This window comes from Stenella coeruleoalba (genome assembly GCF_951394435.1).
Source record: "Stenella coeruleoalba genome assembly, chromosome: 12".
Classification (NCBI taxonomy): domain Eukaryota; kingdom Metazoa; phylum Chordata; class Mammalia; order Artiodactyla; family Delphinidae; genus Stenella; species Stenella coeruleoalba.
Genome location: NC_137158.1, coordinates 11,851,938 through 11,879,062, shown reverse-complemented (window position 1 = coordinate 11,879,062; position 27,125 = coordinate 11,851,938). Strand labels below are relative to the sequence as shown.

General features: G+C 40.7%; 1 protein-coding gene across 4 annotated transcripts in view; it reads right to left on the bottom strand.

The window, feature by feature from the left end:
- Nucleotides 1-27,125, bottom strand: part of CD109 (CD109 molecule) — a 150,670-nt gene that overhangs the window by 46,482 nt on the left and 77,063 nt on the right. For all 4 annotated transcript variants that reach the window (XM_079939828.1, XM_079939829.1, XM_079939827.1 and 1 more), the window contains 10 exons: nt 26,945-26,984; nt 24,347-24,431; nt 17,731-17,827; nt 17,316-17,457; nt 16,519-16,628; nt 14,136-14,360; nt 13,216-13,317; nt 13,069-13,131; nt 11,449-11,625; nt 7,899-8,051 (listed from right to left, as the gene is read on the bottom strand). In XM_079939828.1, the coding sequence (XP_079795954.1) occupies nt 7,899-8,051; nt 11,449-11,625; nt 13,069-13,131; nt 13,216-13,317; nt 14,136-14,360; nt 16,519-16,628; nt 17,316-17,457; nt 17,731-17,827; nt 24,347-24,431; nt 26,945-26,984 (1,194 nt within the window). The remainder of the gene's footprint in view (nt 1-7,898; nt 8,052-11,448; nt 11,626-13,068; nt 13,132-13,215; nt 13,318-14,135; nt 14,361-16,518; nt 16,629-17,315; nt 17,458-17,730; nt 17,828-24,346; nt 24,432-26,944; nt 26,985-27,125) is intronic.

Genomic DNA, 27,125 nt, shown 5'->3' with positions numbered 1-27,125 from the left:
TAAATAAATAAAATAAGGGAGAGTATATATTGAAAGGGCAAAAATTCTGTACAACAGCAACATGATCTGGCCAGGGTTGGGGAAGGAGGTGCAGTCAGGGAGACACAAAAAGAATGCATAAGAATATGAGAGCACACTAAAATGCTTGCCTTCTCAGATGAAGATACAAATATTGATAATCTTAAGAAATCAATAAGGATAAATAAATATAAGCACAATTCATGAGTTAAGGGCATCTATCATGGAAATAAAAATAGAATGTGTAACTTCCAAAACCACAGAAAGAATAAAAAGAAACAAAAAAGGAAGTAGTCTAAATTTTAAAATATGAAATAAAAAAGCAGAAATAAGTCTTAATTAGAGCAAGGACTAATTTGTAAATGGGTTAAATAAGCTTATTAAAAGACACTATCAGATTAGATTTAAAAAAAAAGCAAAATATAATAATATGCTATCTACAAGATATAGGTAAAACAAAAACTTACAAAAGGTTGAAAATAAAAAGATGGAAAAATATACCAGCCAAGTATATTTGAATCAAAAGAAAGCTGGGATAGCAATCTTAATATCTGACAAAATTTAATGTAAACGTACAGCGAGATATAGAGACAGAGACAAAGAGAGCGTGTGTGTGTGTGTATTTGTGTGTGTACACATATATATGGAAGGAAAAATGAAATAATATATTTATTAAGATATTTAGCAAGCTGTAAAATGAAGGATGCTATATTCACTTAAATCAAATGCAAAATGCTACAGACTTTTTAGAATATAATGTGAATTTAAGTGAAGGCAAGAGAAAAAAAGTGACCAATTGCTTTTAAAGGAGTTTATTTAAAAAAGGAATGAGAAAAATTTGCTCCATAGACTGAAGAAAAATGTATAATTTTTCTCAAATGGATTGATTTTACAACAAGATGACCAAATTAACCTATACATATATATCTTTCTTTCTGACGTGTTGTTAATCACTGTAGTTAATCAATCAGTGGATGTGGGTTATACAGTCTAGATTTCACTGACAAGTACATATAAAGAGCTTACAGAGATTGGTTAAAAATGGCAGAGTAGAAAGACGTGCGCTCACCCCCTCTTGTGAGAGCACCAGAATCACAAGTAACTGCTGAACAATCATTGACAGGAAGACACTGGAACTCACCAAGAAAGATACCCCACATCCAAAGACAAAGGAGAAGCCACAATGAGATGGTAGGAGGGGCACAATCAAAATAAAATCAAATCCCATAACTGCTGGGTGGGTGACTCACAAACTGGAGAACAGTTATATCACAGAAGTCCACCCACTGGAGTGAAGGTTCTGAGCCACACATTGGGCTTCGCAACCTGGGGATCCAGCACTGGGAGGAGGAATTCCCAGAGAGTCAGACTTTGAAGGCTAGCAGGATTTGATTGCAGGAATTCAACAGGACTGGGGGAAACAGAGACTCCACTCTTGGAGGGCACACACAAAGTAGTGTGCACATCAGGACCCAGGGGGAAGGAACAGTGACCCCATAGGAGACTGAATGAGACCTACCTGCAAACGTTGGAGGGTCTCCTGCAAAGGCGGGGGATGGCTGTGGCTCACCGCTGGGACAAGGACACTGGCAGCAGAAGTTCTGGGAAGTACTCCTTGGCAAGAGTCCTCCCAGAGTCCACCATTAACCCCACCAAAGAGCCTGTAGCCTCCAGTGCTGGGTCACCCAGACCAAACAACCAATGGTGAGGAAACTCAGCCCCACCCATCAGCAGACAAGCAGGTTAAAGTTTTATTGAGCTCTGCCCAACAGAGCAACACCAAGCTCTAGCTACCACCAGATGCTCCCATCAGGAAACCTGCACAACCCTCTTAGATAGCCTCATCCACCAGACAGCAGACAGCAGAAGCAAGAATAACTACAATCTTGCAGCCTGTCAGGAGGAACTACAGTCCTGCAGCCTGTGGAATGAAAACGATATTCACAGAAAGACAGACAAAATGAAAAGAAAGAGGACAGTGTACCAGATGAAGGAACAAGATAAAACCCCAGAAAAACAACAAAATGAAGTGGAGATAGGCAACCTTCCAGAAAGAATTCAGAATAATGATAGTGAAGATGATCCAGGATCTCAGAAAAAGAATGGAGGCAAAAACTGAGAAGATGCAAGAAATGTTTAACAAAGACCTAGAAGAATTAAAGAACAAACACCTAGAAGAATTAAAGAACAAACAAACAGAGATGAACAATACAATAACTGAATTGAAAAATGCACTAGAAGGAATCAATAGCAGAATAACTGCGGCAGAAGAACGGATAAGTGACCTGGAAGACAGAATGGTGGAAATCACTGGAGCAGAACAGAATAAAGAAAAAGAATGAAAAGAAATGAAGACAGACTAAGAGACAACATTAGACGCACCAACATTTGCATTATATGGGTCCCAGAAGGAGAATAGAGAGAGAAAGGACCCAAGAAAATATCTGAAGAGATTATAGTCAAAAACTTCCCTAACATGGGAAAGGAAGTAGTCACCCAAGTCCAGGAAGCACAGAGAGTCCCAGGCAGGGTAAACCTAAGAAGAAACATGCCAAGACACAGGGTAATCAAACTGACAAAAATCAAAGACAAAGAAAAGTTATTAAAAGCAACAAGGGAAAAATGACAAATAACATACAAGAGAACTCCCATAAGGTTAACAGCCGATTTCTCCACAGAAACTCTACAAGCCAGAAGGGCGTGGCATGATATATTTAAAGTGATGAAAGGGAAGAACCTACAACCAAGACTACTCTACCCAGCAAAGATCTCATTCAGATTCAACAGAGAAATCAAAAGCTTTACAGACAAGCAAAAGCTAAGAGAATTCAGCACCACCAAACCAGCTCAAAAAATGCTAAAGGAACAACAAATGCTTAAGGAACTTCTCTATGTGGGAAACACAAGAGAAGGAAAGGACCTACAAAAACAAACCCAAAACAATTAAGAAAACGGTAATAGGAACATACATATCAATAATTACCTTAAATGTGAATGGATTACATGTTCCAGCCAAAAGACACAGGCTCCTAAATGGATACAAAAACAAGACCCTTATATATGCTGTCTACAAGAGACCCACTTCAAACCTAGGGACAAATACAGACTGAAAGTGAGGGGATGGAAAAAGATATTCCATGCAAATGGAAATCACAAGAAAGCTGGAGTACCAATACTCATACCAGACAAAATAGACTTTAAAATAAAGAATGTTACAAGAGACAAGGAAGGACACTACATAATGATCAAGGGATCAATCCAAGAAGAAGATATAACAATTATAAATATATATACACCCAACATAGGAACACCTCAATACATAAGGCAAATGCTAACAGCTATAAAAGAGGAAATCAACAGTAACATAGTAATACTGGGGGATTTTAACACCTCACTTACACCAATGGACAGATCATCTAGACAGAAAATTAATAAGGAAACACAAGCTCTAAATGACACAACAGACCAGATAGATTTAGTTGATATTTATAGGACATTCAATCTGAAAACAGCAGATTACACTTTCTTCTCAAGTGCACACAGAACATTCTCCAGGATAGATCACACCTTGGGTCACAAATCAAGCCTCAGTAAATTTAAGAAAATTGAAATCATATAAAGCATCTTTTCCAACCACAACGCTATGAGATTAGAAATAAATTACAGGGAAAAAAATGTAAAAAACACAAACACATGAAAGCTAAACAATACGTAACTAAATAAGCAAGAGATCACTGAAGAAATCAAAGAGGAAATTAAAAAATACCTAGAAACAAATAACAATGAAAACACTATGGTCCAAAAGCTATGGGAGGCAGCAAAAGCAGTTCTAAAAGGGAAGATTACAGCAATACAATCCTACCTCAAGAAACAAGAAAAATCTCCAATAAACAATCTAACCTTACACCTAAAGGAACTAGAGAAAGAAGAACAAACAAAACCCAAATTTAGTAGAAGGAAAGAAATCATAAAGATCAGAGCAGAAATAAGTGAAATAGAAACAAAGAAAACAATAGCAAAGATCAATAACACTAAAAGATTGTTCTTTGAGAAGATAAACAAAATATATAAACCTTTAGCCAGACTCATCAGAAAAAGAGGGAGAGGATTCAAATCAAAAAATCAGAAATGAAAAAGGAGAAGTTACAACAGACACCACAGAAATACAAAGCATCATAAGAGACGACTACAAGCAACTCTATGCCAATAAAATGGACAACCTGGAAGAAATGGACAAATTCTTAGAAAGGTATAACCTTCCAAGACTGAGCCAGGAAGAAATAGAAAATATGAACAGACCAATCACAAGTAATGAAATTGACACTGTGATTAAAAATCTTCCAGCAAACAAAAGTCCAGGACCAGATGGCTTCACAGGTGAATTCTATCAAACATTTAGAGAAGAGCTAACACCCATCTTTCTCAAACTCTTCCAAAAACTTGCAGAGGAAAAAAACAGAAGAAAAAAAATTGCAGAGGAAGGAACACTCCCAAACTCATTCTACGAGGCCACCATCACCTTGATACTAAACCAGACAAAGATACCACAAAAAAAGAAAATTACAGACCAATATTGCTGATGAATATAGATGCAAAAATCCTCAACAAAATACTAGGAAACAGAATCCAACAACACATTAAAAGGATCATACATCATGATCAAGTGGGATTTTTCCCAGGGATGCAAGGATTCTTCCATATATGCCAATCAATCAATGTGATACACCATTTCAATTAACAAATTGAAAAATAAAAACCATATGATCATCTCAATAGATGCAGAAAAGCTTTTAACAAAATTCAACACCCATTTATGATAAAAACTCTCCAGGAAGTGGGCAAAGAGGGAAGCTACCTCAACATAATAAAGCCCATATATGACAGACCCACAGCAAACATCATTCTCAATGGTGAAGAACTGAAAGCATTTCATCTAAGATCAGGAACAAGACAAGGATGTCCACTCTCACCACTATTACTCAACATAGTTTTGGAAGTCCTAGCCACGGCAATCAGAGAAGAAAAAGAAATAAAAGGAATCCAAACTGGAAAAGAAGAAGTAAAACTGTCCCTGTTTGCAGATGACATGATACTATACATAGAGAATCCTAAAGATGCCACCAGAAAACTACTAGAGCCTATCAATGAATGTGGTAAAGTTGCAGCATACAAAATTAATGCACAGAAATCTCTTGCATTCCTATACACTAAAAACGAAAGATCAGAAAGAGAAATTAAGGAAACAATCCCATTCACCATTGCAACAAAAAGAATAAAATACCTAGAAATAAACCTACCTGAGGAGGTAAAAGACCTGTACTCAGAAAACCATAAGACACTGATGAAAGAAATCAAAGATGACACAAACAGATGGAGAGATACACCATGTTGCTGGACTGGAAGAATAAATGTTGTGAAAATGACTATACTACCCAAAGCAATCTACAGATTCAATGCAATCCCTATCAAATTACCAATGGCATTTTTTGCAGAACTAGAACAAAAAATCTTAAAATTTGTATGGAGACACAAAAGACCCCAAATAGCCAAAGCAATCTTGAGGGGAAAAAAATGGAGCTGGATGAATCAGACTCCCTGAGTTCAGAATATACTATAAAGCTACACTAATGAACGCAATATGGTACTGGCACAAAAACGGAAATATAGATCAATGGAACAGCATAGAAAAGTCCAGAGGTAAACCCACGCACCTATGGTCAACTAATCTATGACAAAGGAGGTAAGGATATACAATGGAGAAAAGACAGTCTCTTCAATAAGTCGTGCTGGGAAAACTGGACAGCTACATGTAAAAGCATGAAATTAGAGCACTCCCTGACACCATACACAAAAAATATACTCAAAATAGATTAAAGCCCTAAATGTAAGACCAGACACTATAAGACTCTTAGAGGAAAACATAGGAAGAACACTCTTTGACATAAGTCACAGCAAGACCTTTTTTGACCTACCTCCTAGAGTAACGGAAATATAAAATAAACAAATGGGACCTAATGAAACTTAAAAGATTTTGCACGGCAAAGGAAACTATAAACAAGATGAAAAGACAACCCTCAGAATGGGAGAAAATATTTGCAAATGAATCAGTGGACAAAGGATTAATCTCCAAAATATATAAACAGCTCATGTAGCTACATATTAAAAAAACAAACAACCCAATCAAAAAATGGGCAGAAGACCTAAATAGACAATTCTCCGAAGACGACATACAGATGGCCAAGAAGCACATGAAAAGCTGCTCAACATCACTAATCATTAGAGAATGCAAATCAAAACTACAATGAGGTATCACCTCACACCAGTTAGAATGGGCATCATCAGAAAATCTACAAACAACAAATGCTGGAGAGGATGTGGAGAAAAGGGAACCCTCCCACAGTTGGTGGGAATGTAAATTGATATAGCCACTATGGAGAACAGTATGGAGGTTCCTAATAAACTGAAAATAGAATTACCATATGACCCAGCAATCCCACTCCTGGGCATATACCCAGAGAAAACAGTAATTCAAAAAGACACATGCTGGGAGGGAGACGCAAGAGGGAGGAGATATAGGGACATATGTATACATATAGCTGATTCACTTTGTAATACAGCAGAAACTAATACAACATTGTAAAGAAATTATACTCCAATAAAGATGTTAAAAAAAAAAGACACATGCACCCCAATGTTCATTGCAGCACTATTTATAATAGCCAGGTCACAGAAGCAACGTAAATGCCCATCGACAGACGAATGGATAAAGAAGATGTGGTACATGTATACAATGGAATATTAGCCACAAAAAGGAACAAAATTGGATCATTTGTAGAGACATGGATGGACCTAGAGACTGTCATACAGAGTTAAGTTAGTCAGAAGGAGAAAAACAAATGTCACATATTAACGCATATACGTGGAATCTAGAAAAATGGTACAGATGAACCGGTTTGCAAGGCAGAAATAGAGACACAGATGTAGAGAACAAACATGTGGACACCAAGGGGGGAAAGCGGGGGGTTGGGAGGGAGGGATGAATTGGGAGATTAGGATTGACATATATACACTAATATGTATAAAATAGATAACTAATAAGGACCTGTTGTATAAAAATAAAATGAAATTCAAAACAAAAGAGCTTACAAATAAAAATGAAATGACTAAGGAATAGGTGATTAGTTTATATAACACTAGATGTTCATATATTTCTTGGTTTGTACGTTTTCTGCAGGTTAACATGATTTTCCACTCCCTCAATATACTGCAAATTCCTGATTCAATGGGGACTGTAATTATTTATAACCACTATGTACAACCAAAATAGAAAGTACTTCATAATTACCTAAAGCTCTCTCCAATGTCATTCAGAATTGTGCAAGTCCATCTCCTAGTACTTTCTCAAGAGTCTTCAGTTAAAATACAGTATGAAAATGAGGGAAGACTCTAAGTGGCATTTCTCATGTAAGACAGCAAAGACACTTGACCACAATAGCCTCTTTCCAACATCAACAACTGGAATGCAGATCCTTTTCATTCAGAAGCTTTACTGATTACTGACTTATACTTGAAAAGGAACTAATGAAATTTCCTTTAGATACCTGAAGTAACACAAAGTTTCTTTTTTTTTTTGCGGTATGCGAGCCTTTCACTGTTGTGGCCTCTCCCATTGTGGAGCACAGGCTCCGGACGCGCAGGCTCAGCGGCCATGGCTCACGGGCCCAGCCACTCCGCGGCATGTGGGATCTTCCTGGACCGGGGCACGAACCCGTGTCCCCTGCATCGGCAGGCGGACTCTCAACCACTGCGCCACCAGGGAAGCCCCCACTTTTTTTCTCTTTTAATGTGTATTTTTGTAATGAAAAAATAGCTAAACTCACATTTTCCATTGTAATGTCGTTTGAGACATTCATCAGATTCACACTTTTGTCGACAGCTACAACCCCAACAATTGAGTTTGGCTGCGTCACAGTGATCCTAAGAGAGACTCTCTCAGATGGTTCAGCGCTGGCTTTACTCCAAAACAGCTGTATCTAAGAAAGGGAGAAAACAGGATTGATACATTACACTTTTTCAAAGCATTTCTTACGTCTTACCAATAGCAGATCAATGACAAAATCTAGCAGATTCTACATGTGCCTTGGCCCGGGGACCATTCTAAAACCATACACGAGCCTTCTCCAGGGAAAGGAGTGAAAAGAAACCTCGGCCCCACAGTGTCCGCCAGTCATGGAACCTCTCACTGTGGCACAAATCAGAGTTTTCCTTCACTTCTCTACCCTTTCTCCACCTCCCACCCCACAGCCGCCAGCCAGTGCTGAAGTGAAGACACTGTCTGGCGTACGTGAAGAGGGCCAGTATCCAAGAGGGGGGACAGGAAAGAGGAGAGAAACTGCCAGTGCCTGCACACTGGCCTCCTGGACTCAGAAGTGAGTGTGTGCAAGTAAGAGCCCCGGGGACTCCCAGAACTGGCTGGGCTGGGCAGGGGTGTCTTTCCCCAGGACGAGGCCATCAGACCAACACCAGTCAGGCCCCATGCTCTGTGCCTCCGTGGCTGCCTGAACTTCCTCTGTCATTACACTCAGCAAAGCACAGTCCTACCTGTACTTCTTAAAGAGCAACCATCCTCTCATCCCGGCTGAACCCAATGGCTTTGTTATAAGGCCTCTTCCTACTAGGAATGTTCATCTTGCCCAGCTCTGTTTCAACAATCCCTCGCCCCAGTGACTGTACCACCTGATCAAGATGGCCTTCATGTCCCCCTCAGCTTGCCTGAACTTTAGAAACAGGCTTCTTCCTGACATTAAGCACCTAATTTCCCTTTTCTTAAAAAATTTGCAATTGTTAATGTTTTCTCTGTCCCTTTGAGATGTAAATCTTCTCCCGGCTTCCAGGCAGTTTTACTAGCCGGAATGTCTCTCTCAAAGACCTGGGAGCCATCCTTTTGAAGTGTAATCATCAAGAAAGAGCCCTGATTGATCTCCCAGTCTCTGTAGATGAATAGAAGCCTAACTTATAAAGTCCAGTTACCAAACCAGATGGCCTAATCACGCTGACCAACCCCTCCCCCAGGGTCTTCCAGTACTTTTCCATTAACTCACACCAGTGCTTAAAAACCCTCCTGCCTTTTGTTTCAGTGGAGTTGAGTTCAGTCTCTCTCCCCTATTGCAAATGTCTTGAACAAAGTCTTCCTTGCCTGTTTAACTTGTCCGATGCCATCTTTCTTTCACGTGCCTCTTGAGCCATTGTATCTAGTTTACTCTTCTCCACTTATACCTTAAACAAGTTAAACAGAAAGAATACCTTTCCTTAGCCCTTGTTTAAGGCAACTCACAGTTTGCATCATATGCAAACTTTGCACTTCTCATTCTTTTTTCTGCACGTCAGTGACCCCCTGGCTCCAACCTGCACTTCTTTGTGGATGATTTCTAAAACTACATCTCTTGCCCCTTCCACATCTCATTCATTTATTCCACAGTCATTACTGAACATCAACGAAGATTCATTAATGTTCTTGTGTTGAAACATATTTTATTTCCAAATATGCAGTTTCTTTCAGAGTAAATGTGGTAAACATTATCATATAAAAATGGAAGACTTATCTTTGCAAACACAACTGAAACTAATTTCTTATCTCTCATATCTAAGAAATTTCTTGGAAGTGATTTATACAGTCTGCTTCCTCAAAGCCTTTACACAGCAACTTTTTTTAGAACCTGCTCTCACTTTCAGAGATGTGTGCCTCTATGTTTAAGCCTTACTCCTACTTTAAAATTCACCTTTCTCAGACAAATACTGTATGCTAACATATATATATGGAATTTAAGGAAAAAAATGTCATGAAGAACCTAGGGGTAAGACAGGAATAAAGACACAGACCTACTAGAGAATGGACTTGAGGATATGGGGAGGGGGAAGGGTGAGCTGTGACAAAGTGAGAGAGAGGCATGGACATATATACACTACCAAACGTAAGGTAGATAGCTAGTGGGAAGCAGCCGCATAGCACAGGGAGATCAGCTTGGTGCTTTGTGACCGCCTGGAGGGGTGGGATAGGGAGGGTGGGAGGGAGGGAGACGCAAGAGGGAAGAGATATGGGAACATATGTATATGTATAACTGATTCACTTTGGTATAAAGCAGAAACTAACACACCATTGTAAAGCAATTATACTCCAATAAAGATGTTAAAAAAAAAAATTCACCTTCCTCAGGGAATTAATGGAGTCACTAGAAGTCAAAAATTGTGCTCTGAAACTGACAGAATACAGCACTGTCTTTTAAAAAATTCTTTTTATAAGACAGAAAATAGAAGTTTGTATTATATTTTGACAGTCAAAGTTAGAGTTAACAGTTCTCTATAAAAAAGGCATGGATGACAACTGTTACTTCTTAAAATTTTAACAAATTCAGGGGGAAAATGCTACCAGAAGAACTGTATTCTGCAAATCACTACTTTAAAATAATGATTATTGGGGACTTCCCTGGTGGTGCAGTGGATAAGACTCTGCGTTCCCAATGCAGGGGGCGCGGGTTCGATCCCTGGTCAGGGAACTAGACCCCACATGCATGCTGCAACTAAGAGTTTGCATGCCACAACTAAAGAGCCCATGTGCTGCAACTAAGAAGCCAGTGAGTCACAACTAACGAGCCCTGGAGCTGCAACCAAGGAGCCCACCTGCCACAACTAAGACCCGGCGCAACCAAATAAATATTAAAAACAATAGTAATAATAATAATGATTATTTTGCTTCAGAGGTCCTGAGACGGCAGCAGCCTTTGGTGAGAACAATGGCTCATTTTAATATGTATGAGATAATTGAACTCCACCTGTCAATCTTGCAATCTGGTTACTTCTCAGAGTTGGGGCCAGGAGTGTTTCCTACACAAGCTACACACCTTAGGTTATAAAAATCACTGCTGTGTGTGGAGACAAAACTCCACAGAGATCTCCACACGCAAAGCAGCCAAGCTCATTGTAAATTTGTCCTGGGTTAGTTTCCAGACTGATGAAATGGATAAACCAAAGCCCAGCTCTCCTTCCACACATCAGTGCAGATGCTTCACTCCCTCCTACAACCCTCACTTCTCTCCCACACAAATAGCAACACCACATATATATTGCCATTGGAATTCCATGCCAGAGCAATATTGACTCCACCATTTGGGAAATCCTGAAAGAGTTTGGATTTGAATTAAAGTCTTAAAGCCAAGAACCATGACTTACAAAGAAGACGCACAGTGTCCAATAATTCCACAGGTGAAAACAGATACACAGTAATTAAATATGAAGAGGTTTAGCCACAGTTCTAGAAATGAATATAAATTTCTAACCAATTTGGTTTCATGACACTTTTCTAAAGAAATATTACATTTCTCAGACTTTACTAATATGAAGTTTTCTTTTAAACATCATTACCTTAAATCTTACCTTATTTTTAAAAACAAGCTGAACAGGAACTTTCAGAACATCATTTATAATTTCCCCATCATCTTCAATATAATACACAATGATACAGGCTTTTGGAGCCCAAGAATTTTCTGGTGTTAAGGAAAACGTTGTTGAATTTTGCTTGCCTACAGCCACTAACTGTCCCCTGGACACTACCTGAAAAGAAGAGTACATGAGTTTTATTTGATGCTAAAGCTAGTGAGAACCTCAATGACAGCTATGTTTATCATAATTTTAAGCATACATGCAAATTCTTGACTTAAAGCAACTTCAAATCCTTTTTGAACACACACACACAAAAGTAAACCTCCCTGACCACCACAGAGAGTACACGCTGGTAATTAGAAAAGGATAAGATAAAGCAACCGTGATTGAGCCAACAGCAGCCTGATGGTCAAGAATCTATTTCTGAGTGGAAGGACTGCAGAGCACCACTGAGAGAGCTAGATTAGCAAAACTACAATTTATGCGGAGCATTTTTATGTGTTTTTGTTTTCCTTATGTTTTATAATTTTCTATAATGAACATACGTGGCTTATCTCATAGAATTGTAAATTTTAAACATAATGCAAGATTTCATTATTCATCTTAAACTGGAAATGCAAATATGGGTGAAGAAAGAAAAAAAGAGTTTGATTTCAATATAAAAAGGACAGCTTAAAAAGGTGTGAGGCTGATTTGTAGCAACATGGATGGACCTAGTATGATAATATACTAAGTGAAGTAAGTCAGAAAGAGAAATTCAAATACCATGTGATATCACTTATATGTGGAATCTAAAATACGACACGAACTTATCTACAAAACAGAAACAGACTCACAGACACAGAGAACAGACTTGTGGTTGTCAGTGGGGAAGGTAGAGGAGGGATGAATTGGGATTAGCAGATGCAAACTATATATATATAGGATGGATAAACAACAATGTCCTACTATATATAGCACAGGGAACTATATTCAATGTCCTATAATAATCCATGTGGTAAAGGAAAAAAATGTAAAATTTTGCAAAGTAAATTTATATATAACTTAGATATAAAAAACTCTGTAAGAGGGACTTCCCTGGTGGCACAGTGGTTAAGAATCCGCCTGCCAATCCAGGGGACACGGGTTCAAGCCCTTGTCCGGGAAGATCTCACATGCTGCGGAGCTACTAAGCCCGTGCGCCACAACCACTGAGCCTGCGCTCTACAGCCTGTGAGCCACAACTACTGAGCCTGTGTGCCACAACTACTGAAGCCTGCGCACCTAGAGCCCATGCTCCACAACAAGAGAAGCCACCGCAATGAGAAGCCCACGCACCGCAACGAAGTGTAGCCCTTAGCTCGCTGCAACTAGAGAAAGCCCACGCACAGCAACGAAGACCCAACGCAGCCAAAAATAAATAAATTTATAAAAGAAAAAAAAGAAAACTCTGTAAGAACGTATGTAAATATTACATATTGTGCATGTATAACATACAATACATTAAAATATAATAGTTTCTTTTAAGTGTGAGGCTGAATTTTAAAAATCAGTAAGTTCAGTTTCAAATTAAGGTAGACATTATTTCAGACAATTCTACAATAGATCATAAATTCAGATTCTGTAAGAGATTACCATATAGCTAAACTCCTTCAACTGCTTGTTGCCACTAAGCACCAACTCAAAAGGTGATCCCACCTAGAAAAAAAATATTTTAATTAATATATACATATCAGTGGCAAGACAGTCCAATTATAATTAACAAGTGATTGTAATCATTACCTTTATATTTTCATCTCTTGTTTTTAGCTGGATGTACGTTTTACTAGGAGACTTAAACATATCATGAACAGCCATGCTACTCACAGCATCAAGAAAAGAGGCCTAAAACAAAAGAAAAGGCAACCATAAAGTTTCATCTTTAGAAACACCTTGATAAAGGATGTTACCTGCTGGACAATCAGTGAAAGGCAAATTCACTTTCACTTTTCTTCACACAGGAAACAATACATTCCCCAGACATTGCATCTTCATCATTTTACAGCTTATACTATAAAGAAGGTGATAGCTGTGAACGTGTAAAATGGTCTTCATCGTCATAATCTAAGAGGAAAAAAGTACGGACGGTCCTAACTTATTTCCAAAACAAAGGTGTATTATCAGGAAACACTGTGAGAAGAAAGAAGGAAATGGAAAAGGAATCCTTTCCCCCACAATACAGAACTCAACTATAAGCAAGAAATCATATCAGCTCACTCAGTCTACCACTGGTGAGAGAAAAACTCAGAGGCCACACTGACAGGGCTGAGTGACCACGAGAAAGGGAGCGGGAATGGTTGGGGGTCTCAGTCCAGCAAAGGAGTGTAAATGTAAAAAACATATTCCCCTTTGATCTCAGCTCCTGCCAAAACACCATTTCAAATGACTGAAAATCACCTAGACTGGGAGTTTGGGGGCTTCTCCGTCATATCTTCGGATCACTATTTTACTTTGCTCTTCAAAATGAATTTACAAGGAAGCATTCAGTCTAATTCTCAGCTACTGTCATTAAATCACTTTTTAACCCTTTCCCCCATTCTTTTAAAATAAAAATGTGTCCACTTCCCGTGTACCAAAGTGACCTCCCAACAGGCTGAGTGCCTACCACAAGATGACAATTTTAAGGTTGCTGAGGTAACATAATGATGGGAAACAGATGGTACCTTCAACTGTAGCTCGCTGGAATCATCCAGGATTGGGAATTCAATCTTGAAGATTCCATTTGGGGGGACAGTATGATTTACGATCTGGACAGCCCCTATTTCCTGATTTCTACCATCCCATCTGTTCCAGTACTCGGTATAGTTTCTCTGCGTCACCATCACGACTACATTATTTCTTCTTTCTTCAGGAGTCAGTTGATTGCCATCAGAACGGGTTACCTTCACCTAATTGTCAAAAGAAAACATTTTGAAATCAGGTAAACAAGAGAAGCAAAGGATTCAAGTTTAGTTGAATCCAGTTTCCATCTGTGCTGTTCCCATGAAACCGAACTCTCAAAAATCATCGGCAGCCCCCTAACTTCCAGGTTCAGTGGTCTCTCTGGGCGGCCTCCCCTCCCGTCTGGCTGTTATGCCTCCTTTGCCTTCCACGGCTCCACAATCACCTCTTTCACTGCATACCCCTCTTCCTACATCCTCTCGGTGTCCTTTTTTATCCCCCTTCCCTCTCCCTAAATGTGGGAATTTGTCAAAACCTCATTATCATTTACCCTCAAAGGTCTCAGCACTCCTGCTGCCATCCTGATCTGGCTCTGGAGCTCATACTCAACACCTCCAACCCCCTGCAGGAAATTTCTACTTGTACATCCCTGTCATCTCAAATTCAGTACATCTAAAGGTGAGAAACCGTCTCGCCTTTCCTATTTTTGCTAATCCCACAATTCCGTCAGACTTAACATCTCTGAATTTCCCTTCCCTCTTCCCACCTTCCAAATCCAACGCACACCAAGTCTTACATCTCTTACATGCTCTCCACCCAGAGTCAGCAGCGCAAGCCTCCTGCTGGCCTCGTGCCCGGGCTGCTGCCCCACTCCTGCACACAGACCCCACCAGTCCCCCTGGAACGCTGCTTTCGCCACACCTCTCCCACGTTCATAAGGTCCCAAGATCTTCACTGCTTAGAGCATGTGAGACACGGCGGACCCTCTGCAATCCCCAAGCTTCGCCTCCTGCTTTCTCTCTGACCTCTCCTGGACACAAGCTCTCTGCTGTCACTGCCCCGGTCCAGTCACTGTCACCTGAAGGCACCCTGGCTTGCCAGCCAAAGCTCTCACCTTGTGTAGACGTCTCAGCTCATCTCGTTCCCCACCCACACTCCCAACACTGAAAATGCTGCAGATCTTGTAACAAATAACCTAAATCTTCTGCTTCTCCATAAAGCATCCCTGAGTGACCCCCATCCCTGTCCTACAGCCAGTTCCTCCTCCCGGAACTCTCTTTGTTTCCCTCTATTCATTTGCAAGTTACCATTTGCAGATTCCTGGGGGTTTTCTTAACTACCTTTTCAAACTGTCTAAATTATAAGATTATTAAAATCAGAAGCTATCTAAAACTTTTTTTTCTCACTAGATCACTGGTTTATTGTAAAAAGATATTGAGCGAGATGGAAGAGATGTTTAGGGCAAGGTATCAGGACAGGACCCTCTCTGAGCGCATCCCTGCCCCCCCAAATCTCCACATAGCCACCAACCTAGAAACTCTAAAACTTCTCTTGATCTATTCAACAAGAAGTGACCCTCCTTTCTTTAAAGCAGGGGCCAGAGACTATGACAGGCAGGGAGGCCAAATCCAGTCTCTTTGGAAGGAAGTTTTTATTGGAACGTGACCACCCTGGCTTGGTTACCAAGGGGCTGTGGCCGCTTTCATGCTACAACGTCAGAGTCACACAGTTGTGACTGAGACCATATGGCCCTCAAAGCTAAAAATATATACTATCTAGCCCTTTGCAGACAAAGTTTGCCAACACCTGTTTTAAATCCCTACAGGAATGTGTTCATGACACTGATTTATCCTGCCTTGAATTACAGTTATGTGTATATTTTCTTGTCACCATCACAAACACTGTGACTCCAGGGTAGAGACTGGGTCCTTCTTAGGTCTGTAAGCCCCATTTATTGACTCAGTCAATAAATGTTAATTCAGTATTCTCTCAAAAAATTGAGTAGATTAGTTGATACTTTTTAATGCTACATCTTTGCTAGGATTAAAATCAGTCATTATAAAAATCAAATTGAAATTGAAATTTTTTGACTACCATCTAATTCCTTCAATTAATTTATAAAAACTTCAATGTTGCAATTCAAATCTAACTTGAATTACTTATTAAATATATTTTGAGGAAAAATTTTTTGGAAACTACTTTTTTAAATAAATTAGATAAAGGTCATTTGGAAACAATTCTGTGTGCCTCATATATCTAAAGGGGAAAAGTAATCTACCTACCTTGGGCTTAAATTTTTTGAAAAGCATTGAAAGTACTATTTCCCATTCTGTTTCACTAAACTGAACTTACTGCTTTAGACAATTAATAAATATGCCAACTTACAGTGGCTGTGAAGTTGAGAGATGGCTTTAAGACAGTAGCATAATCAAAAAATTCAATGATGTAATCGTGTTGCTTGAAAAATACATTGGAGCTTGCATTTCTTGAGATACCTGTTTTGGAAATTGCACCATTTAGAAAGTAAAAGTAATATATTACCAACAGCTTCTATCCACCAAATCTCTCCACCTGAGCTACTTCCCAAAGGGGTTAGGATATCAGGACACAGAAGGCTCTTTGGCTTGGCCACAAAGAGGACCGTACATGTCCTCTGTGGATCCCTTCTGAGCACCATTAGTGTCCCCCAATCAACGACATGTGCACCAGAGATCAGGCCACTGACACAATAGTCTTTTTGCACTTTCGGGGACTGGTGAAAGCCATTAAAAAGTAGCAACCGAAAGATCCAAGTAATTAACCTTTATTTTATTATTAAAAGAGAAAACTGTCTAGGAGCAGGTGAGATTTCAGAAGATGTTATTTTAAAAAAAAAAAAAAGGAGGATGGTTAGTCAGCTGAAAAGGTAGGCCTTCCATGTAGTTTTCAGTTTGAAAAAAAAAATAGAGATGGAAAAAATTATAAATACCTATCACAGGTGGTTGAGGTACATCCTTTCAAAGAAAATAAGGTTCCCCTTCATTACGAAAACATTCTGCAAGTTAGACTAATAGTCATGACAATCTCAGCATTAACTAGCATCCTTAGGCAACAGTGCCCTCAAATGAACGTACCGATTATAATAAGAGATGACAGAGCAGCGCAACAGAAATAGCTTTACCTTCACTTCAAAGTCTACAAACCTGTAAGTGATTCTGTCACTGTGGCTAAAATTTCTACCGGCCCAGGAGAAGACAGATTCATGTGTTCAGAAAGGCCATCCGAAAAATCCATTACCTTTTTCATCTCTTCATCGTTAAAAGAGAAGTTTGCAGATCCATTTATCTGTTTTGTTAAAAAATGTTTCAATGTCATTCTTCACTTTAGCACTTCAAATTTTAGAAATAAAACCCAAACTAAGTCACAACGATACAATGGTTCTATTTCTACTTTAATCATTTTTTTAAAAAAGGGTAAATTCTCATTTGTTCAATGATAGAAAGCTCTTGATTTTCTTATGCTCAACTTTTGGTTAATTCAGTATAAAATCTGATTTCTAGAGAAAGTACACTTACAGTTTTTCCCCATTACAAGTTATAAGATATCTGCAAAAGTTACCTTAAATGTTTTTGTAATATTTTTCTTCACGCCCCAAAAGGATAAAGGTAAAAATGTAAGTGTTAGGTCTCCTTTCACTGGCTTCCCATATGTATACCTGAAAAATAATACACGAGGCCTAACTTAAAAGAATTATATTAAAAACATACTCTTACTACAAATTTCTAAAACTAAAACATAGTTAGGAATGTGCTTAATAAATGGTGATCCTTGATATTAAGTCTCCAAAATGAGAAGACTTTTAACTACAATACCTCAAAAACAGTTCATAATACCCACTTTACCCAGCCTCTGGAGACTCCAGAGAAAATCTGATCGTAATTGGAAGTGACAGTTTCCCATCAAAAGATTTTTAAAAGATTATGAAAATCTTTTATTCTTAGAAATCTGGACTGGCCCATTAACTGCATGCCCAGGAGACACTGTAGCTTTTGAATATTTTTAAATGTTAGTTGAAATTGCATTCGCCGTGGCGAATTTTATTTATTTTAATGAGGTGGGAATAGTGAGCAGACGTTCACATCAAAGCTAATAAACAAATGCAGATTTTTATTCATCTCAGTTAAAGATTTCAAAACTAAAATGAGCGTGTTAACCTTGTTCTCCAGGAAATTTCCAGTAATCTTCTGCACATTAACTAGGCCTTCATGGGACAGATGGCTACTAGCAAAAGTAACCAAAATCGTTATCATCTACTCACAGAGATGACCATAATAGCTAATACAAATAAATATTTAAAATCATATCTATAACTTAACAACAACCATCCAAGTGATAAGACAACAGAATTCATCTCTCAAAGTACACCCAAAGAAAAACTGGATTTCAAGTCCTACTCTTTACCCCCAATTCCATGACAAGACCAAAACTATTGCCCATACACCTTAATTTGATTGTGTATGGAGGACTCTGCTTTGCTACACACAGCTTGAAACTGAAATCTTAGGAGTTACGTTGCTTATCCATTTGTTCTTTCAATAAGCATTTTTTGGAAGCCCACTCCATGACTGGCACTGTGCTAGGCACCCAGGTGCGGTAGTAACCACGACACAGACACAACCTCAAAAGGGTGGAATAGCCATGTTTTTAGTGCTTTGAGAGCTATAAGGATAGAGGGTTAGGGGCAAGCAGCCACGCCTTGAAATTGCCTATGTAAAGGTCTCTTCATCAGAAAAAGCATTCTGCATTCTTGGAAGCACAGGTAAGATCTGGGAGGAGACTTTGGGAGGGTAGATGAGGGGCTGGGTGAGGTGTTTCAAAAGACATGAAGCTAGAAAAGAACTCTGTAAGATACACTAACAATTTTGAACTTCACCCTCAAGGCAATGGTCTGAAAGAAGAAGGCAGAAGGGGGTGTGGGGGGGGGCGGTTAGGATGAGGTGAAGAAAGAGAGAAGGCGGAGAAGGCCAACAAGAAGAGGAAACAACAAGACGTCTGGATCCAAAGTAGAGGGAAGATTGGATGTGGTAAAAATAGAGGCAGGAAAAAGTTTTAAGAAACTACAACCGTAGCTGAAGAGGTGACATTCCTGAATCAAGGAGGTGGCGGTGGAGAAAGGTAGATGGATTATTTGAGAGATATTAAGGAGAGAGACCCAACAGCACTGGAGGTTGACCGGCTATGGGGATTGAGGGAGTCAGACAAGCACAGCTGACTTCAGCTAAAGAGAGGGTGCTGCAGTCCACCCAAGAGAGGGATGCAGAGAACCAGGTTTGGGGAAGACGACTGATTAAAATATCTGTGGGATATCCAGTGGGCAGCGAGACATGGAGATCTGACTGTCAAGCTAGAAATGTGGGCTGGCGATACGGATTTAGGTTTCATCAAATTATAAACAGCAGAAGCCCTGGCCATGGAGAAGAAAACTCCGAGTAAATGTGTAAAAAGAGAAAAGAGAGCCAAAGATGGAACTCTAAGGAGCAAGAACGTTTACAATGTGATCAGAAGAGAGTTGTCTGCAAAGAGTCTCAAAGGAGCAGACTAAGGGAAAGGAGAAAAACCAGAAAGGAAATGGGAGAGGACAGCAATGTCCGATGCTGCAAAGGGAGAAAAAAGTTGTAAAAGCCTAAGAAAGTACACACAAGGTGACGCAAGAAGGAGGTCTTTGTGCCGTGGTGAAAGCAGTTTCCATATCACGGTGAGCGAGAAAGAAGAACGCAGGGGGCTAAAGAACGAACAGGATGTGAAGAAGTGTTTCAAGGCAGCTCCAGCTCTTCAAAGAGGTGAGAGACAGGGCAGCAGCTAGGAGGAGGCATGAAGGTCAGGGAGGGCTCGTTTCCTTTAATGACAGAAACGTTTGAATGCAGAGATAAACAGCAAAAGGTTAAAGATACCAAATGGAAGAAATCAAGACCCAGGTGAGAGGGGAAGTGGGCCTGGGATTCTCCCGACAGAAGAGTGAATCCAAGGCCCAACTGGAAGGATCAGCCTGAAGGGAGGAGAGACACAGACAGACCCTCACCATCATCACTTCTATCTTTTCCAGGACACGGTATTTATAGAATAGGTCTCTACAGATCTTTAGAGACTGATAAAAGACCTTGCTAGTCAAAAGATTTCCTGAATCTGTTGCAAAGTTGTAAATTATATCCACAATCTGAATAAAAAAAGACCCTCCTGGGACTTCCCTGGTGGCGCAGTGGTTGAGAGTCCGCCTGCCGATGCAGGGGACACGGGTTCGTGCCCCGGTCCGGGAGGATCCCACATGCCGCGGAGCGGCTGGGCCCGTGAGCCATGGCCGCTGCGCCTGCGCGTCCGGAGCCTGTGCTCCGCAATGGGAGAGGCCACACCGGTGAGAGGCCCGCGTACCGCAAAAAAAAAAAAAGACCCTCCTGAAATGCACTGATAGGCCCAGAACTCATGAACGCTGGGGTGGAGGAGGCCTCTGGGGAAAGGGCCTCGGCCCTGTCGGGTTCTGCTCATCTGAATTCACACACAAGATCTGCGCTGCCCTGGGACAGAACCGCCTTACTTTGCTCCCAAAGCAGACATCATCCCTAGGCAACTGAAACCTGAAGGAAGAAGATTTAATAGGAAGGAAATACTCGGAACGGACTACAGGCAGACCTCGTTTTATTGTGCTTTGCACAGTAAACACACAGATACTGTGTTTTTTACAAATTGAAGGTTTGTGGCAATCTTGCAATGAGCAAGTCTATTGATGCCCTTTTTCCAAGAGCATTTGCTCACTTCATGTCTCTGTAACCCATTTTGGTAATTCTCACAATATTTCAAGTTTTTTCATTACTATTATATTTGCTGTGGTGATCTGTGATCAGCAATCTTTGAGTTTACTATTGCAAAAAAAATTACAGTTCACTAAAGGCTCAGATGGTGGTGAGCCTTTTTTAGGAATAAAGTATTTTCTAATCATTGTAGGTACATTGGTTTTTTTAGACATAACGCTATTGAAGCCGAGCAGGACCCTGTGGGATTCCTGGGCACAAAAGCCTTTCTGTGTTGCCTTCACTGAGTTCCAAAGGACAGGTTCAAACAGTCGCTAATCAGGGAAGGGAGGGGATGCAGAGACAAGGGAGGAGCGGTCAGGAAACAGTAGTGCAGCCTTGGGGCAGGGTCCTGGTTCCCCAGCAAAGGATACACATAACAGTATCTTTGAGCTCTTCTGCAGAACTCAAACCCCCAGCAAATGGAAGATGTTAAGTCCTCGATGAAGCACGCTTCATTCCAGAGAAGGTCACGGTTCGTCCATCATCACCTGATGCCAGATGATCCCTGCATTGAAGGAAGGCAAGCCCTGCATGCCCCCTGGTCCTTTTCAGCAACCCCGCCCCTTGACTATAAAACTCCTCACCAACGCCCCTGGGTTCGGACACACAGTTCTGAGGGCCCACTGTGACCCCCTTTGCCTGGCAAAGGAATAAAGCTATCCTTTTTTACTTCACCCATAACTCTGTCTCCGAGAATTAATTCGGTGTCGGGGCCCAGAGGCCGGATTCGGCCTTACTATTGCACACTTAATAGACTACAATCTAGAATAAAATAACTTCTATACACATCGGGAAACCGAAAAAACTTCACGTGACTCTCTTTACTGCAATATTTTCTTTATGGCGGTGGCCTGGGACTGAACCCACAATCTCCAAGGTGTGCCCGTACTATGAGAACTAGCCATGTCTGAGAACTTTAATTGGCAACAATTGTCTCACTACCTAGAACAGACAAACCAAACGCTAAGATGGGCTTTCTGATGTGTCTAGGCTAACGTCCCCAGTCACTTAATCAAACACTCTAGGTGTCAAGGTGAAGGTATTTCATAGGCGTGATTAAAGTCTATAGTCGGTTGATTTTAAGTAGAGGAGATTATCCTAGATCATCTGATCAGCCTGATCTAATCAGTTGAAAAGCCTTAATGCAGAGCTGAGAATTCCCTAAAGAGGAAGAAATTCTGCCTGTGAACAGAAACGTCAGCCCGTACCTGAGAGCTCTAGCTGCCCTTCCTGACAACCTGCCTAACAGATTTTGGATTTCCCTAGTTAGTCCCCCCAGTCAAATAAGCCAACTCCTTGCAGTAAATCTCTTAATATATGCCTCCTGCTGCTTCTACTTCTCTGGCTATAGCTCGACTGATACACATACTAAAGAAAATGATGAGAACACAACCTGTTGAGCCCTAAAGAACTGCCTGGGGACCGTCACAATTGCCATGTCATCCTCAGCCATTAGCATCTCAAAGGGGCTCCACAAATGAGAATCAGGATGAAACTGCCGGGTTGGTGGGAAGAGGCTGTCAATGTTGTTGCTTCAGGGGATCCACACCCCCTGAAAATGGACAATAAATTTCCTAGAGAGTTACCAGAGTTTAAGAACCACTGTTTTAACTGATTGTGCTAAATCCCTGGCACACCCCTGAAAACTAAAAACAGAAAAAAGAAGGTATCCACTTTCAACCTAATCCATGTGGACATTGATGGTTTATGCGGATTTGAAGTCACTAAGTTTTATAAGCGTTAGTCAAAGACCTCAAAATAAAACGCAGACAGAATGCTTGACCTTCAGCTAAGATCAAGGGCAGGAAAATAATTATGACAAAGCGGGCATTTATGTCTTTTCCAAACCATAAATTCAGCCACAGAACTCAAATTCACATTGTAAGCTGAACTAACTTGGTGTACAAATGGTAGACACATTTTTGCCTTTATGTCACATGGGTGTCACATGATTTGTTTGCCAAAAGAATCTAAAGCAGGAGTCCTCAGACGTTTTGGTGCGTGGACTCACTGCCCATCGACCGCCACTGCCACAAACCCTCACCAGGAGAGGAATATTGCGATGAGTGGTGAGATGGGGTCCAGTGTTTACCAGCTATTACAAATAAATTCTGAAGCTAAATACATTTCACAAACCAAAGTACAGATATTGACACATCAAAAATAAATGCTACAGGGCTTCCCTGGTGGCGCAGTGGTTGAGAGGCCGCCTGCCGATGCAGGGGACACGGGTTCGTGCCCCGGGCCGGGAGGATCCCACATGCCGCGGAGCGGCTGGGCCCGTGTGCTATGGCCGCTGAGCCTGCGCGTCCGGAGCCTGTGCTCCGCGACGGGAGAGGCCACGACAGTCAGAGGCCCGCGTACCACAAAAAAAAATAAATAAATAGATTTTAAAAAATAAATGCTACAAGACACACCCATCCTGGGGAAGGAAAGGCAAGCACCTCTCCATAAGGGCTGCGGAGGTCACGGGGAGTGTGCTGAGGTTTACTGGGGCCCACAGCAAGACATTCTCTGGTTGGAAGAGGCGCAAGTGACACCAAGGAGGGACAGCTGAGCAGGGAAAGGGCACCGCGATGCTCCATCACGTCCTGTCCCCTTAGAGGATTAAGTCAGCACCCAGCCGCAGGCTGCTCTCCTGAGGAGGCCTACTCCAGGCCAACTCCAACCCACTGACAGGTCCCGGCCAAGGAGGGACGTGCGTCACAGGTGTCACCACATCCAAGTCCTCGCAAACCCCGGGGGATGGGGAGGGACAAAATATTTTTTTAAAAATTTAAAATGCTACAAGAAATCGGTCCTGGAATTACTTGAGGGCACTCCCAGCCTGTACGTTTGAGAGCCAGTGGTCTGGGACTCTGAAGACGCTTTTTGCCTCAGCAAAACAAAATGCTGTGATGCTCGAGCCATTGGATCAAAATCATGAAAGCCACTAGACGGCAGTTACACGGGGCGGGGCTGGAAGTCCCCTGTGTCCAAATGCTGAAACGGATGATGAAGGTGGATCACTGACTCATCTGTGAATTGCAATAAGGCAACCAAAGCCCTCCCCCAAGTCTCAACCTCCATTAGAGACAGCTGAATGAGGACTAAATAAAGCTTTTCTTCAATCTGGCACATGTATCAGGTAAATCCCTTGACTAGCCTTAGAAAGACACTAGCCTGTGGGGAATATTTTAGGACTGGATCAGCCTGGAAGCAGAGACATGGGTGCAGAGACCTGGGCAGACATGTTCCGTGCTTAATTATTTATTATAAACATTTGTTTCCTGCCCATTGGGGTATTTTAATAAGCAACACATTGTGCTAATGTTCTGGAGTATATAATGAGCTCTTTGTCATACAGTTTCAGAACAGTTTAAGGTCATAGAAAGCAATATGATACTTACTTTGCTGTGACGGTACCATTTAAACTCACAGAATTTAAAGAACAGTATAATGGTGTCTGCAAAGTGACTTCAAATTTTGGTAATACTGGAAAAGAAAAGCAAGGATATTTTAAACAATCCACTTACCTCTCATTTTACAACTTAACAAACTAGAGAACAGAACTGCTCTAAAGGAGTTGATAAATGGTATCATTTGCACTTAGATTCGCTCGGCTCTGAGTACACATTAACACAGAGATAAAAGTACTTCATTCCACTCAAAATCAGAAGCCCTACAAGGCTGGTAACTGGACAGCGATGGGGACGGGGGAATTGCTATGGACACTCGGGCCTGTGAAACCTCCCACCGGTAGAATCTAAACTGTATCCACATGCAAAGCCATCTGAGTGCTAGCAGGCCAGGGTTTTCACTCACCTGTCACCCACCAGTGTGCACTTACTGCTTGTTAAAATACTTCCATATCACTCGGTAAATAGCTACTTCTGAGCAGCCCCTTCCCTAGGACTTTTTTCCAATTTGGTTACGAAAAGCACATCCCGAGACCCTAAGACTCTCCTTTTTCTTCAGGGTGACACACATGCAGTCACAGAGAATCCACGTCCTTTGAGACCATCAAAGGTAAATGTGGTGACAGTCTAACGCGATGGATTACTACGAAGTTGTGTCCTAGGATTTCTAGTTAATAACTAAGATAGGGCTACAAAGTAATGATGTTTTTCTTGTGCAACAGGTACTGGTTCCTGAAGGTAACCCTAAAATTAGAAACCCCTACTTTGGTTGGCTTTATACAATGAGGCTATGAAATATTTTATAAATAGTAATATTATTTAATATAAAGCACCTCACTGGAGTAAAAAAAAATTTCATTTCCTTCCAATCTATAGAAATATTCCTCTTCTCTAACTTCGCTGACCCATGAAATAGATCCATCTCATAACAGCGCATCTCACCATTCAATTGACGCAAGAGAAGAATCAAGACGACCAATAAGTCAGCAGAACAGGACAGACCTCCAGCTCCAGGCGAAAGACCCTTGGAGTGCCAAGATGCTCTGAGGCCCGAGACCACTCCAGGACTCTGACCCTCCTCCAAGGTCCTGGCCACTCAGAGGTAGAATTTTCTTAGACCAAGGAAATTAAAATGTCCCCTCCTCAAACATCACAGGTTGGCAATCAATTGCCCCTCCACTACATACCCCCTTCAGCAACATACAGCCACCCAGCACCGCCTCTGCATGAAACAAAAACAGCCTATAGAAGCCTCGGCCACCTCTGATGTATTCCTCTAGATCGGGGCTGTCCAAAAGAAACAAGATCTGAGCCACATGGTGTAGTTTGAAATTTCTAGTAGCCACATTTAAAAAGGAAAAAGAAGCAGGTGAGATTAATTTTTGTAGTATTTTTACCTAAAGCCATATATCTAAAAGATTATCATTTCAATATGTAATCAATATAAATAATTATTATTAATGAGCTATTTTTCTTTCTTTTTTTATACCGTCTTCAAAATTTGGCATTCTACATGCTTAGAGCACATCTCCATTTAGACCAGCCACGTTTCAAGCGTTCAGCAGCCAACATGGTGAGTGACCCCTGAACCGGACAACACAGCTCCAGATCGGGAGTCAGTAAACAATGACCAGCACGAGCTAAGAACGGGTTTTGCATTTCCAATTGGTTGGAAACAATCAAAAGAAGACTGTTTCACGACATGGGAAAATTATATGAAATCCAAATTTCCACGTCCATAAATAAAACTGCATTGGATCACAACCACTTTCACTTACATACTGTCTATGGTTGCTTCGTGCTACAACCGCAAAGGTCAGTAGTTAAGACAGAGCCGTGTGGCCCACAGAGCATAAAGTTTTACTATCTGGCAATTAACAGGAAAAAGCTTTGCTGCTCCCCGTTCTAGGTGATCATGAGGCTGAGCTGTGACAGTGCTGTATGGGATTCATGGACCAGAGCCACAAAGGGGCAAGCAAACGACTTTCCAGAATTTCTACTGCCTGAATGAGACACAATCTCAAAAAGTAACACAAATCAGATGAAGAAGCTTGTGTGCAACCTCAAAACAGCTGTTCAAAGTACAACTAATTGTGGGGTCCTATGCCTTCACTCTCCGGTTTCCTTCCTCTCCATCCACCAACAAAACACTTGGGTCGCACGTTGCTTACATCTACGTGTTTCCAAATGCGATATTACAAATGGGGCACCTGCAGGAAGAGGATTTACCCAAGTTAAACCCTGTCTTCACCAGTGCTGACCAAGTGAAAGATATGGGAAATGACTGTGGTTACGCTTTAAAAGAAAACACCGTACAAAATTTTAAATATGTTATGATCACAACAAAGTAGAAAAACAGAATAACTATACATACAAAGAGCAGGATAATGGGACTACGGCCAATCTTATTCCTACTTTACTCTTTATAAAGAAAAATGCTCAGACCTATAGGAAATACTAGGATTTTACCTGGTAAAAATCCACTGGGATTTTTACTTTAAATAATACATCTCTTAGAAATTTCTCTTATCTATCTCTGTGGAAAGTAATAAATGTGTTTTCCATCAAAATAAGTTGAAGAACTCTTACCATATTCTGAAACCTGAAATGACTGATAATATGTCTGGTCCTATTGGGAAGAAGAAGAAAAAGACAAGAAAGTATATGAGTTCTTATTTAATTACTTTGCTTGCTTGTTTACCTCACAAAAACATTTAGAAAACATTTTTAATTACATTTATAATTATTTAACGAACGACACAATTTATTT